This window comes from Hypoxylon trugodes (genome assembly GCF_022578975.1).
Source record: "Hypoxylon trugodes strain CBS 135444 unplaced genomic scaffold F4822scaffold_7, whole genome shotgun sequence".
Taxonomy (NCBI): domain Eukaryota; kingdom Fungi; phylum Ascomycota; class Sordariomycetes; order Xylariales; family Hypoxylaceae; genus Hypoxylon; species Hypoxylon trugodes.
The window spans coordinates 848,412-862,935 of NW_026250022.1; the positions used below are offsets into that span (position 1 = coordinate 848,412).

Consider the following 14,524-nt stretch of genomic DNA (forward strand, 5'->3'; position numbering starts at 1 on the left):
TTTTTTTTTCTGCTTGTACCTGGCACTTGGCGGGCTTCAGGACCCTGAGATCTGGCCTCCTACCCCATTCAATTTTTTATATACAATCCTCCCTAACATAGCACTCTTTTTTCTATCTACGGTAGATATTTTTGAGGCTTTCCTTATTCAATCGCTATCTTCCTTACCTGTTTCGGTTCACTCATTCCGATTTCCGGACCATCCTCTAAGAAGCCTCGGTATCGAAGATATTAAAGCGGTCTACGTCGCATTTAACCACCATGGCTGATGTAGCTGCAACACCCGCTGCCGCCCCTGCGGCCGACAAGAAGAAGCCCGAGAAGCCTAATGTCGATCTCTTCAATGAGCAATTGTCCAAGGCCGAAAAGGAATACCAGGATTCTTTTGCTAGATACGTGAGTTGCGCGCTTACTTACGAGACACATTTCATATATTGACCGCAAATTCAGAACGCTGTAAAGCAAAAGGTCGAACTCGCTTTCCCCAACAAGAACAAGGAGACCCAATCGCCGACTCAAAAGCGCCGCCAGGAACTTATTGCCCAAGCCAATGAGATCCGAAATAAGCAAGGTGCCGGCAAGAACGCTCGCAACACCAAGCTTGACCAGATCAAGCGCCTCGACGAACAACTCCGCTCCCGAATCGCCGAACAGAAGAATGCGCGCGGGAAGGTTAACTTCAAGAGCGTCGAGGATGTCGATCGTGAGATTGAGCACCTCGAAAAGCAGGTTAACGGCGGCATGATGAAGTTGGTCGAAGAGAAGAAGGCCCTTGCTGAGATTTCCAACCTCCGAAAGCAACGCAAGAACTTCGCTCAATTCGACACTTCGCAAAAGGGAATCGACGAGTTGAAGGCGAAGATCAAGGAGATCAAGGACAGCATGGATGACCCTGAGGCTCGTGCATTGAGCGACCAGTACACAAAGATCCAAGCCGAACTCGACAGCATCAAGGCGGAACAAGACGAGGCTTTCAAGAATCTCAATTCTTTGCGTGACGAGCGAACCAGACTCCAGGCCGAGCAACAGGAGAAATTTCAGGCTGTGCGCAAGATCAAAGATGACTACTACGGCGCCAAGAAAGCATATGCCGAGTTTGAGCGCGAGGCTCGCCAGAAAGCCCGTGACCGACAGAAGGCCGAGCGCGACCGTATCGAGAAGGAGAGAAAGAAGGAGCGTGCGCAAAATTTGCTCCAGGAGGCTAGCGACCCAGCCTATCTTGAAGAAATCCAAAGAGCCAACAGCCTGCTCCACTACTTGGACCCATCCTCCACCACTACTGAGAAGGCACCTCTTGTCGCCGATAGCGGTCTAAGTGCCCAAGCTTCTCGTACTGTCGACGATTCCGGTCTGAAGGGTACTCGATTGGTCAAGAAGGAAGATCGTGATGACGATTACCTGCCAGCCGTCAAAAAGGGCAAGAAGGGTAAGAAGGGCGGTGTCTCCGAGAAGGGGTTCAACTGCCCGCCCTCTGTCATTGCCGACTGTGGGTTCCTAGGAATTGATCCTCCCATGAGTGCCGCCGAGAAACCTAGCGTCGCTGAAAAGGTTAAGGCCAAGTTGGAGCACTGGAAGTCAGATCAACAAGCCCAGACTCAACGAGTAAGTTCTAATAAAATATAATTTGCTTTGCTTAGTGGAGTTTTACTAACGAAACCTAGAACGTTGAGAAAGCCAAGAAAGAGATCGAGAAGATCGAGGCTGAAGAGGCAGCTGAGGCGTCTGGTACTGCCACCCCTAACGGCGTGAACGGAGATAAGAAGTCCGATGACAAGGTGGCTGAAGTAACATCGGATCTCAAGGAGGCTTCCTTAGAGGAGAAGTCCGCTTAAAAACCCCGGGCCTTCGCTCAAGCCACGCCCTAAAATTTTATCATTGGCTAGGGCGAAATAGACGATTCTAGGATTGGAATCACGAGAGCTTCAACCACCATTATATATAACCCGGTTCCCTATTAGAAGAGAAAGAGTAGAACTTCTTATGGGAAGAAGAAAAAAGAGGCTAAAAGGGCAGGAAATCACGGAATAGATTTCCACATTATCACGTGTATGTATGTACTTAGCATTGAAAGCGCCTAAACCCACCTATGTATTCTCGCATCTTTTTGCATATGCCTCTTCCCGTAACTCCCCACACGTCTTATGTCTTATGTAGGGCTCTACCGTATCTCGACAGTGTTCGGGCCCGACCTCTAATATAATTAATTAGATTATATATAGCATACGATATCATGATACATACCCTACGTAATCCAAGAACGAGCAAATCGAACACAATAAAGTGGCAGAGTGGTAAGCAGCAGCGTGGCCAAGCTTTTCGATGATATTCCCGATTCGGCGGTACGCTTTACCTTCTGCATAAGTATTATTGCGCTCGTCCTGCTTGCTGCCCTTGTGCCGTATCCATCCCCCTTCATTACGTGATCCATCAACTATTTTTCGGTATGAGTCGATATATTGATTCGCTGCTTTTTTTGCTGAGCTGCCCTCCTGCCCACCCGTTCCCCCAACTCCACGGCACGGGTGGACTTGGGTGTTTTATGTATGGACCCAACATAGCCGCGCATTTGGGGGATGTCTCATGAGTGTTCAATATCGGGCTTGGATTGGGTTCTGTTTTCTTACACTCTCTCCCCTCTTTTTAGAAATGGGAGTGGGAGAGCGAGAAGAGGGGAGCTATCGTCTGTTCGTGTCCTGTCTGTGTGTCTTGCTTTTCCCGGCAGATGCAGATCGTATTTCGACATCCGTGGAAAGGGATGGACCCTTTTTTTCTTGATGCCTCCAATTGAATCCATTCATACGGGAGAGGCAGAAATTGACTGGTGGATTTGCTGGATACATATATACGTGCTCGTGCGTATAAACATGTACAGATACACAGATAGTTGCCTAGTCCGTGCTGGCACATGTGCGCCTACATATAGATAGGCAGGTAGGAAGGGGATAAACAGATTATCATAGGTTGGTCACGGGCACTTAATATATCTAGGGAACCAAGCATATGAAGATGCTACTTGGAGGGACTTGTTTATCAACCTATGAAACCGCGTTTTAGCTCTTTGACATATCAATCTACTTGTTTACTTTCGAAGCTGGCTATCCTACCTTGCTAACTTGCAGAGGTAATCATTTGCGGTTTTCTTGCTACCTTACAGTCTTTTACTCTCCCTACCCATTTACTCATCTACTTCACATGTAGATTTACTTAATTGCAAGCTGGCTATCTACGTACCACCCACCCGTCCGCCCGGCATTCTATCAAACCCCTCGCATCTTAAAACCCCGAGCTATCGAGCCGCATATTATAAGCCGGGACCCAGTTCCTGTGGCCTACGTGTCAGCCGCGGCGCCATAGGGCAGCGGATCGGCCGCGTGACTGAACGGCATCATACATTACATAGATACATAGCTCATATACCATTATCTGATTGTCCATGTCTATTTCGTGCTTGCGTGCTCGGCACGATGGCAGACACGTTTTATCTGTTCAATCTATTCCATCTTGTCTGTACCTACCTAACTCTGGACCCGTCCAATTGCTGTAATATAATGTAAATTGATGAACTTGCTCATCGATGCCCATCTAATTACCATAGGCCATAACAGTAAAGTGCTTACTTTTCTATTTAAAACCCAACCCGAATTTCACCAATGTTTCAAGATTTGTATCTGGTATCTGATTTGATTGCATTTCATTTCAACTATGTTAATTCGCTCTTCTGCTTCGGGATAAAGAATAATACCACAGGTATAATGTAACGAACTCCCATCCTCTCAGAATAAACCGTCCTGTCCCTATTGTCTCCGCGAAGAGTAGGTTAGGTGGCCATGGACAACACACACATAGAGAAGAGGAGAAAAAACAACACAGTTGATAGTGTCCAAAAAAATCGAGCAACACAAAAAAAGCCAAAGCCAACAAAAAGATCAGCTCGCCAGACCAATGCCCTTATTCATCCAACCGTAATAATTCCCGAGCCACTCCATACGCCCAAAAATAGTAAAAAAAGTGAAGAAAAAAAAAAGCCTCCCCCGGGAGTGAAAATTTGCCACCGGTCTTAGAAATGACTCCAAGCTCGAAGTAATTCCTCGAAAAGGGAAAAAGGTAAAAATTTCGAAACAAAGTAAATCGGTTTGAGCTGAACAAGTTGTGTGTCGAAAACAGCAATATTGGGGGGATTGTCTCGCCGCTATGCAGAAAACAAGATCAAACAAAAACTTTGGTATCTGGGACGTTTTCCCGCCAATTCCATGCAACAGATACGGTTTGGTAATCTCGTAATGCGCTTTCGTGGTCTCGTGAATAGATAAAAATAAAATATTTCGTTCTTTTTTCGAATTAATGTTAGAAAGGGTGAAAGTCGGAGGGAGGCAATGAAGGAGTCGTATGTGCTGTGGATCCAATTTTACAAGTTATGACGGATAGGAGGGAGGATTAACCCGTTCGGACGTCAAGCTGTCGTAGCCGTATTTTTTGGCTAGTGCGGGTACAGAGGGAGACAAGCTTCAAGCCGTCTCTCCTTATAGGTGACTTAGATTAATAGTGGAAGTAGGCCGTTGGCGGCGCAGTAGGAGGTCGGTAGCTATGTCTCCGTTGACTCGGCGGTGGGGCAAGTGGATTCACAACCGGACCCGGTGTTCTCCGGTCCATAGGAGGTGGGGGTGTCCTTCTCGCAAGAGGATTGCGTTCCCGTTCTCTTTCAGGGAAGCTATCTCCTGCCACCGTAGCCGTCGACGTTCCTCGTCTGTTCGCCTTCCGTGATCCTTGCAAGGCACTTAAGGGAGGGTCTTTGACTGCAGGTTCGTCATCGGGTGGGAGTGTTAACTCCACCAAGCTGAAGAAGTATTCTAACACTTCTGGATACCGCTGAACACTGGATTGCCAATCCTCGTCGATTCCTCGTTTCAGAGTCGCTTGAGCGGCGGCAATCTCGTTCGGATGCGGTGGGGCGTGATAGTAATGGTAGGCGTGAGCTGATAGTCGTTCGAGGTGGGATGTGTGTGCGGCCTTGCGTCTCTCGGTGAGCAGCCGGAAATATTCAAGTATGTAGTCTTGAGCATGTGCTCGAACCCATGAACTGGCCGAGGTTTAGTAGATTGTCATACAAGTCAAACGAAGCAAGCGAGGATGGTACAAAAGGTCTTACCGTATGTCGTTATACACTGACTGCATCATACGGGCCTCTGCTTGCTCGACGGCAATCTCGAGGCCCTTAGCCTCGCAGTCGCAGGCGAGGCTAGCAGGAGCATGGCAAATAGCACAATCCGGATCCATTCTGATGATGGACTTGCGGGGTTTATGTTCCCTGGTATACATCTTAGCGGCGTGAAGCCGGAGGAGGAGGGCAGGAGAGCCGGGATGTGGGAAATAGTGAACATGGGCGGAGGTAAGGAGTTAAGGGGGTATAGATGGCGTAGATGGGCAATATTGTACAACGCTTATTCACTTGATGACCCGGGTAGGGTCCATGGCAAAGGGGCGGAAGGGTAGAAGAGAGGAAGAAGGAAAGAAAAAGGACAGGACCAGGGCGAAGCACGGAAGAGTGACTGACCTGTATTATGAACAATAGCGAGGAAACAACACAGCAAAGCAGGCTCGACAACGGGCAGAGTCGCAGCAGACAACTGACAACGTGGGAGCAGGAGGGGGAATTGGTGTAAAGCAAAGAAGCAGCAAGTTCAATGGCTGCTTAGCAAGTTGGCTTGCAGGGAAGCTCGTGGCTGACCGCCCTGTCGAATGCCGTGATAGTCAATTGAGGGCAGCAAATAAGGAGTTAGGTTCTGGTTAGTCTAGTTTTGCGATGCCGATGCCACCGATGACCCCGATATCTGGGTTTGCACGATAGTAACCGGCTTGTAGGCTTGTCTATGCTTGCCTATGCTGGTCTGTATGTAGGTATGTATGGAGCGTGGGGAACGCGGAGAGTGCGAGAGAAATTGTGAGAAACGCGCGATGGGAGAGGACAGGAGGAACAGATTCAAGTGGATCAGCATACAACGCCTCTCGCCCTAACGCGGAAAAGTACACTAGGTAGTAAGTAGGAGGTAGGTAGGCAGGTTAAAAAGGTATAGTATGTATGAAGTTAAGAGGCTGGCAAGGTGCATCAAAGGTGCAGCAAGATAGCAGAAGTGGCGCGGCGGCAGTAGCAGCAAGCAGCGGGCGAGCCCACAAAAAGACCAATTGCTGACGGGAGAGGAAGATAGACGGACGCAGACTTGCAGAACTTGAGAAGGTTACAAAGTGCCAATGCCCAGCGGAGCCCAAAGGGTTTGAGCTTAGCGAGCGAGGAAGCTTGTGAGAACGAGAGAGGGGAAAAGAATTATGTCCACGTTTGGCCACAACGAGGAAATTCGGCTGTCGTGGCTCGAATGGGCGGCAGGATTACTAGTAGCATGCAGTGTGCATTGGGAGTAACCCAATCGAGCGTTTGCATAATCCGGCCGGGTCTGGTGTTGCAACAATTTCAACCAGTAATCGTAAACGAGACGGGACGTTGGGGAGGAATATATGTACCGTAATGTACGTAGGTATATATATGTGTATGCGGGCGTTATGTATGTTGTTGATTTATTGTATGAATTGATAAGTACCCTAGGTATCTAGGTATGAATGAATATGTGGATGAGATAATATGCTATGCGTATGTTCTTCTTCACACATGAAGGGAAGAGAGAGAAAAAAAAGAAGACGCTAGGGATTAGGCGTGGACGATCATGAGATGATAAAGGAATCAACACTGAGACACACCTACATCTAACAACACATATATGTAAGCTCGGAGATAAAAAAAAAAATTCACTAGAAAATAAACATTGAACAATAAATAATATGGATCCGAGAGGAGACAGAGGAGTAGCAGATGAGGCGGCTGCTTCAAATGCTAGCTTGTTGCCATCGCTTGTTTGGATCGTACTTCTTGATCGGCTCTAACGTGGCCAGCGTTCGTCGAAGCCAATCCTGTACGAAAAAGGGAGAGGGGTGGGATCCGCTCTAAACCTCGAATACTTCTTGAGGCTCCGAGACGTTGAAATCAATGCCAAGCCCGCATCTCGCAAGGGCCTAGGATGTCTTGGTAGTGCAACAGATGTAGTGTAGAAATTGTATGTACTTCTGTATTCCATCTGTGCAGGCGTCCTTGTTGGTGACCCCTCCCCTCGTACGAGCAGATGTGAATGTACGTACATACGCTCGGTACGGTATATAGAATTTGTATGTATGGGTTGCTCACCGCCTTCTCGTTTCTTCGCGAGACCGCCTTTCGGTCGCGTCCTGCGGCTCCTGAGACTTCGTAAAAAAAGCGGTGCATTGGCGGCTACAAACCCAGTAGAGAGACCTTGTCTAATACCTCACCGGCGGTTGATCAGACAATAAAAGGAACTCATCGGCGTGGCTACATGTGTTCGAGCCAACTTATATATATATATATATACATCGATTGGATGCGTTTTTATTTTGACAGATAGATGGATCGTGTAAAATAAATTTTTTTTTTTTCCTCCACTTATGTTGTGTGCGGTTGTTGTGTCGTGTGAGATTTGGGTCCGTCCTCCCGCCCCCCTGCCTATTACGGAAAAGATGTCCCGATACTCATGTGACTTTCCATCCTCTTCTTTCCCCCCCTTTAGCCGAAGCCGGCATCCGGCATGTGAAGCTAAAGAAGGAACCTTGTACTTGTTACTGACAGGGGTAGCTTTGACCTGAGCTTATCTTATCGACATCCCTGGCCATTTTCTATCTTATCGGATCGAAAATTCCCTCCAACTCCATCATCCAACCGATTGAAGGCGCAATTGATGAGAAAATGAGTCCAGTATAGGCCAATTGATATTCAAAATGCCTCCTAGGTGTTCTCCAGGCTCGGGACTGTTCCTTCCGTTCCTATACCCCTCATTTTTCCGATCTACCCCACGTGCAATCGGCCGGGCTGGAATCACGGTGACCCGACACTCGTCCACCTCTTCGGCCCCAGACCCAACCACGAGGACCAACCCCTCCACATCCAGCTCCTCACTCCCCCATTCGCGTCTCAACCCCGCCCCCGATGACTACGCAATCTCCACATTCGCCGATAAGGCACGGATGACCGTGCATGCGGGCGGCGGTGGCCATGGCTGCATTTCTTTCCTACGGGAAGCGTACCTAGCCGACGGACCAGCGAACGGAGGTGATGGTGGGCATGGTGGCAACGTATACGTACAAGCTGTACGAGGCGAAACCTCTCTGCACAAACTAGCCCGCCGACGAATATTAAGAGCCGGTCGCGGCAAGGCCGGGCAAGGTAGTAGCCGTGGTGGTGCACGTGGCGACGACGTTGTGATACAAGTACCCGTCGGTACGGTGGTACGCGAGTTAGGCCGAATGGATCCAGTAATAGGGGAAAGAGCAAGATTTCTCGAGGCGAGAGCAAAAGAGAGGGAGTATGAGAGATTAGTTAAAGAAAGAGAGCTTGAAGCCGAGGCCAGTGTTGAAGACGTAGAAGAAGAAAGGGAAAGAGGAGAAGCTATGATCCAATCGGACCTTCCCGAGCCCCCTCCCCATCCAAACCAGCACAAATTCTTGCTGTACCCAGGTATAACGAATAATGACCGACGAACCTTAACCTTCCCGCGCCTTCCCCTACGCGAACGTTTATATGTGCAACCGGAAGCTCCGATCCACCTAGACCTCTCCGAACCTACTTTGCGCCCAATACTCATAGCAGCCGGTGGTATAGGCGGTCTCGGAAACCCACACTTCGTATCCAAAGATCGACCACGTCCCCTCTTCGCCACGAAAGGCGAAGCCGCAGTGAGTCTGCAACTCGAACTCGAGCTCAAACTCCTCGCAGACGTCGGGCTAGTCGGACTCCCAAACGCAGGAAAAAGCACACTTCTCCGCGCATTAACCAACAGTCGCGCCCGCGTCGGCAACTGGGCCTTCACAACTCTCCAACCCAACATCGGAACCGTGGTGCTGGATAACCACAAAGGCCGTCCAATCCCTGTCCCCAAACCTTCTCGTTCTGCTCCGCAACACGCGGTGATCCATGATGCGACGTACGGCTCTGTAGTTTTATCCCGGAATACGGATATGAATACGGGTGTAGGAGGCACTGACTACGAAGCTAGACAACGCTTCACAGTCGCCGACATCCCGGGACTTATCGAAGGCGCGCACCTCGACCGGGGATTAGGGATTGAGTTCCTGCGACACGTCGAGCGCGCCGGCGTACTCGCTTTCGTCGTCGATTTAGGCGCTGGTGATGCTGTAGCTGCGTTAAAGGCGTTGTGGGCTGAAGTCGGATTATATGCGCGCATGCGCGAAGAAGAGGAGCAGGAGCGTGAAGTCGGAAGTCGGATCGATTGGGAAGGCGACGGGAGCAATACCGGTGGGTTTGGGGGGCAGCAAATGATAGTCGCCCATTTAGTTGGTCAACCCGTTGACAAAAACGAAGGAGGTTTGTATATCGCAGCGAAGCCGTGGTTTGTGATTGCGACGAAAGGCGATTTGCCCGGAACTGAGGATAATTACGCTCAATTGAAGGAGTATCTAGATGCTGTTACACAAGGGCGGGAACCGCATCCAAGCGGGGTTGAAAACGCGTGGGTCGAGGACTGCGCTGCGATACCCGTAAGCGCTATTAATGGACATGGCGTGGAAAGGATTATACATTGGACTGTAGGACTTTTAGACGGGGGGCTATAGGACCCAAAGTGTCCTCAAAGGGAGCTTTGTTCTTGTATACTACCTATATACCTAGGTGCCTATATTGTACATAATGCACTGACCTCTAAAAGCAATCGACGATGCAAACCCCTTCCTCTTTTTTCGAAGTTATCTATTTTTATAACCTTTTTCATAACGCATTCGTCATCTCACGACTCTACCAAAAGAAGCCGGAGTTCGGACATAATATAGAATATGTCTGCTTGGCTAAGGAGTTTCGGAGTTTCGTCGACAGGTAGCGAGCTATCCTAATTAGCGGTCGTTTCTGGTTCGACTTCCGCACCACCCATATTTACATCTCCATTACCAGCATGTTCAGATGTTCGATTCTCCCCATTAGTTTCATCAATGGTGGCAGCATCATCTAATACCTCATCCTTGGTCTCAGCATCCGCAGCGGCGGCCTCGGCTTCCTGTTTCGCTGACTCCTTTAACGTCCTGTTAATGACTGGCGAGGTGTCATTGAAGACACGAAGAAGCATCGCAGCACGATCCTCCTTTGGTAGCATAAGGTTTAGTGAATGGAAGCTCTTCCACAACGGGAGCACCATGCGTTCGGAGAAATCCGGGTCGCTTCCATCCGGCTCAACGACAAGGAGACAACAACCCATGCCAATCTCCCTAGCTCGCTCACCGATTTCGTTGAGCTTCTTCCAGTCATCGTCGATGAACTTGGGGAACATCTCCTTTAGGAGTTTGTGGAAGGTCTCCTTATTAGTCAATCGGACGACTCGTTCCGGACCGACGTATCCCTCAATGATAGGCATGCCTTCTGATTGTATTCGCCACCTGCAAACCTCGGCCGACGGTGCATCCTGCTTCATAAACATCTTAACGCCTCCGTGCACGAACTTGACACCACGGCCCTCATTCTCGACAAGAATGTCTCTAAGGAGAGCACTTGTATAGTAGATAGCTTTGGCCGGTTCGCCTGTAGCGTTTCGTACCATGAAACGGTCTGCAGGAAAGCGAGATGAGATTTTGTAGAATTTTTGTATGTCTTGGATAACAGGGTGATCGGGTGATAGATATTTGAAGGGTTCTTCATAGTTGCCGTCCGATTGCTTAACTCGTCGATCAGGCTGAGCATTATTCTTAGGTTTAGGTTCGGCTTCCGGATTGACTTCCACTACCTCAGGCTCTTGTGGTGCTTGCTCGGTTTCAGTGGTAACTTCGGGTTGGGTCTCGGGCCTTTGGCTGGGTGGGGTTGCGGTCCTCTGCTTCTTGACGTCTGATTTACTCTCTGCCTCCTCGTCATCTAAGGTCCTCTTGGCTCCTACGGTCGGAAGGACATCAGTTGGCTCACCCAACGCGGCTTTCTCCTCCTCAATCTCTATTTTAGCCTCTACCTCCGCCTTGTCGGCACCGTTTGAGTTAACAACAGTAGTAGTAGAAGCTTGAGTTTTCGCCTCTGGCTTGGCCTTAAACTCGTCCTTTTTCTCAAGTACGGTAATGAAAAATCCGCCCGTATCTTGCTGGTGAGCGTAGACTCGCATGCATCGATCCAAGGGTAGCGCGGAACAATCGTTAGTATCCGGTCTGGCAAACATTGTTTCTGAGACCTTCCCGGGCATTTGTCCTTCGTTCGTCAGAGCAAATTGCTGGACTTCTCCCCAACTACTCCAAATACGGCCAGATTTGTCCATAATCTGCCATTGATGCATTCCGGGGCTTCGCTTCAATGACGAAAGTCGATCCTTGCAGTCGATAATTCCAATCTTGTTAGGTCCGCCACATCGTTCAATTGCGGATACGACGACTGCTTCGTTTTCAACGGGGTTCATACTGCAAGTCGAGTAGACAACCCTGCCACCGACCTTCAGCATTTGAAGGGCACGAACCAAAATACGCACTTGAGTAATGTGTAGTCCTAGCGCATTTCCAGCTTGCCAGTCTCTCCACAGGTTAACGTTCTTCCTCAGAGTTCCATCTCCCGAACAAGGTACGTCTGCAAGTATCCTGTCAAATCTCAGGTATTGACCCTTATCGGGGTTGTCCGGGTGTCGTGGTAGTTTGATAGCAGGGTAAAGAGTCGCATCGTGGTTTGTGACAAGCATATTCGGAGAAGAAAGTCGCTTGAGCTGGTGAACAAGCATGTGGCTTCTCTTGTAATCCGCATCGTTCGCAATAAGTAGACCAGTTGCGCGGCCGTCATCACCGGCATCTACCGAAAGGTCTACACCCTCTTCACCAGTCTCCTGCGACTTGGTCTCACCGAATGACTCCTTGAACTTGCGAATTCTAGCCTCTTCGCCAGTGTGAACCATCTCAAGCAATTGAGCGGCTTTGCTACCAGGAGCTGCGCACAAGTCCAGAACCTTCATTCCGGGCTCAAGGTCCATTAGCAGAGGCGGAATCATGCTAACGACCTCTTGTCTGCTAATGTTGCCGACGCTCGTCTCGGAAACTAAAAACTTCTGAAAGGCAGCGAATGGTGGGAACTTGCGAATGACGTGTTTCGGAGTGTTCATTGAGTATGCGAGTTGGTCAGGGTACCAAGGGACGGGCTCGGGAGGCTGTACAGGTTCGCCATCGTATCGCTCGATTTTAGTGATCTCGGGAACATATCTCGTTTCTAGAAGTCGCTTGACGGCGAGCGCATGGCCTTTTGAACCGCAGAAACGGAATGAATTAGGAAGTTCTCTCTTGAGCGCATCCCAGAATTGATCCCTCTCCGCCTCGTCAAAGGGCAGCGCAGTGTTGTAGAAATTTTCCAGGTTCTTGTTTTGCTTCACAATTTCGCCATACGCTCGATACGGCGCGGGACCATCCCCGCGATTGGATCCGCCTTTGCGGCCTCCCTGTTGCGAAAAAAATTAGAATTGATTATTTCATACATATACGTGTCGAATAATATCAATACTTACTCGAAACTTCTTTCGTCCCATTATCGGTATTCGGCGAAAACTGTCTAATTTGAGAACAGTCAAGCTGGGGCGCATCGAATGTTGAAAAGTTTAGAAAAAAAAAGTTCAAGCATCAGCAAGAAGTCGCAGAAGCTTTCTAGAGCGGAAACCCCACTAACTTTGCGTTGCCCCACCAAAGCTTTTAGCCCCTCGATTGCCGCATCACACTAAGGAGTACACGGTTACAAAGTTGTAACATACTGTAGGTACCTAGGTACATATTTATCACCTAGAGTCTTACACGCTTAGTGCTTAATTCTAACAATATTCCACAGCGCATCTCATATTATGATTATCGCAGAGGAAGATGTTGCTTTTTATCTACGTAGTGTAAAGAGTGTTGCAAGTACATGTACTTTAAGAAGGCTGTAGTGGCGTCCGGTCTTATCGAAGCCACGCCTTAATAAGGGAAATGATTGACTATGGTGTGTTCACACATAATGATTGGCTCGGCCAGAATAAGCTCGCATATGGTCCGTGCCCTAAAGTGAACGGACTCCGCCGAACCGTGTCGGCCTCCCTATCGAAATCGCCCGTGTATAGGACCCTTCCCTCCTTACTCTTCGATAATCTTCCCTGGCAAAAGTTAACAATTTCACAGTAATACGCGAAACCCATCAAGTTCACCTTCTACGTCAAGTCCCAGGAGATGGGACGATAACGAAGCAAACAGAATTTTTGGGAACTAAAAAGCCTGTGTTACCGATAACAATTGTGTTATTGGCGGTAGCCGGCGCAGGTACGGCAGCCGAAGGTTCAGCCGCAGTGGGAGCAGCTACGGCGGCACTATGTGAAGCTCTTGGGATAGTCGCAGCGGGTACAGTGGTAGCAGTCGCAGCGGCGGTAGTGGCAGGTACCGAGGGTGCAGGAGCAGGAACAGGTAGGGCGATGGTGGCAGGAGCAGCAGCAAGACTATTAGTGGAGGCGGTTCTGCCATCAAGCCCGGTAGTAGGCATTTGGACCGTCTTGACTGTTCTGTGCTGCGCAACGGGCAGCCCAAATAGGGTCAGTGTGCTTGTATAGACCTGCTTCCCGTGCGTCGTTGATGTCGACGAGGCTGTATGCGCCGACGGTTGATGTCCATTGCGACGAGTGCTAGAGCGACTAGGCCCAATACCATGTCGACTTCCGTCAGAACGTTTTGAAGGCATTGGTTTCTTTTCAAGTGACGAGGGCTCGGTATAATATTACGGCGGTTTCTTTTTATAATATTGCGACTTTTTCACGTGCGCAGAAAAAGGAAGGCAAGATCGAGAGGGAAACAAAGGAAGGAAGCAGCAATGTCCCAAGGTCATCTATATAAATATATACAAGCAAATCAGTGACCAACCCGACTCGAAGGCGTACAATAATGAATCCAACCAATAATTCTACGTAGGCGGTGTTGTCTTCATACATGGATGTCAAGTCATGTATGAGCTGATGCCTCTGACAAGTATCTAGTACCTAAGCGTATCTCTGTTTTGTTGTATAGTTGATAGTTCTCTACTCCATTCTTACACCCTTTAGGTATTACCAGTTATTAGGACCTCAGCGAGAAGTTCCTGAGCATGGTGATTTTTCTGGTATATTATTCATGTAGCAGCTAGTAATGGACAGCATAGCGATCAATTCAATTCCGATTAGTTTCTAAAGAATGTTTATTATTGGCGAAGTGGAGGGGAGAAACATGGAAGGGAAGAACACAGAGGGGAAAAACCTTATGCAGGAAGAACGTCAGAAATTTTCTCCCCCCCTCAAGGCCCGGCAGGAAGTTGGGCTGGACGTTCATGCAGCTTCGTGATTGGTCAAAAAGTACAGTATCTGTACTATATTTTATGTGACCTCGCACAGTGACATTTTTTGGCCACCCCTTTCGCACTCTCTCCGCCATTTCACCACTTCTAACTCGTTCTTCTTCGTAATCTTCCTAAT

The 14,524-nt window shown here is 48.9% G+C and overlaps 5 protein-coding genes across 5 annotated transcripts; 2 read left to right on the plus strand and 3 right to left on the minus strand.

Moving 5' to 3' along the window:
* Positions 1-154: 154 nt before the first annotated feature.
* On the plus strand, positions 155-2,283 carry F4822DRAFT_311950 (uncharacterized protein). The gene is made up of 4 exons (XM_051455342.1): positions 155-395; positions 450-1,601; positions 1,661-2,045; positions 2,208-2,283. The coding sequence occupies exons 1-3, from the start codon at positions 261-263 to the stop codon at positions 1,829-1,831; spliced, it is 1,458 nt and encodes a 485-aa protein (XP_051312082.1). The 5' UTR covers positions 155-260; the 3' UTR covers positions 1,832-2,045; positions 2,208-2,283.
* Positions 2,284-4,322: 2,039 nt separating this feature from the next.
* F4822DRAFT_444720 (uncharacterized protein) lies at positions 4,323-5,273 on the minus strand (the record flags this gene model as incomplete). Its single annotated transcript, XM_051463285.1, has 2 exons — positions 4,323-5,076; positions 5,146-5,273. The coding sequence occupies 2 exons, from the start codon at positions 5,271-5,273 to the stop codon at positions 4,536-4,538; spliced, it is 669 nt and encodes a 222-aa protein (XP_051312083.1). The 3' UTR covers positions 4,323-4,535.
* Positions 5,274-7,569: 2,296 nt separating this feature from the next.
* On the plus strand, positions 7,570-9,818 carry F4822DRAFT_312001 (GTP-binding protein Obg/CgtA). The gene has a single exon (XM_051455343.1). It carries the CDS (start codon positions 7,833-7,835, stop codon positions 9,681-9,683), a length of 1,851 nt encoding a protein of 616 aa, XP_051312084.1. The 5' UTR covers positions 7,570-7,832; the 3' UTR covers positions 9,684-9,818.
* Positions 9,819-9,952: 134 nt separating this feature from the next.
* Positions 9,953-12,592, minus strand: F4822DRAFT_431182 (S-adenosyl-L-methionine-dependent methyltransferase; the record flags this gene model as incomplete). The annotated part of the gene is made up of 2 exons (XM_051461436.1): positions 9,953-12,505; positions 12,572-12,592. 2 exons carry the CDS (start codon positions 12,590-12,592, stop codon positions 9,953-9,955), a joined length of 2,574 nt encoding a protein of 857 aa, XP_051312085.1.
* A 485-nt stretch (positions 12,593-13,077) lies between these two features.
* F4822DRAFT_409623 (uncharacterized protein) lies at positions 13,078-14,288 on the minus strand. The gene has a single exon (XM_051458677.1). It carries the CDS (start codon positions 13,759-13,761, stop codon positions 13,246-13,248), a length of 516 nt encoding a protein of 171 aa, XP_051312086.1. The 5' UTR covers positions 13,762-14,288; the 3' UTR covers positions 13,078-13,245.
* Positions 14,289-14,524: the final 236 nt, after the last annotated feature.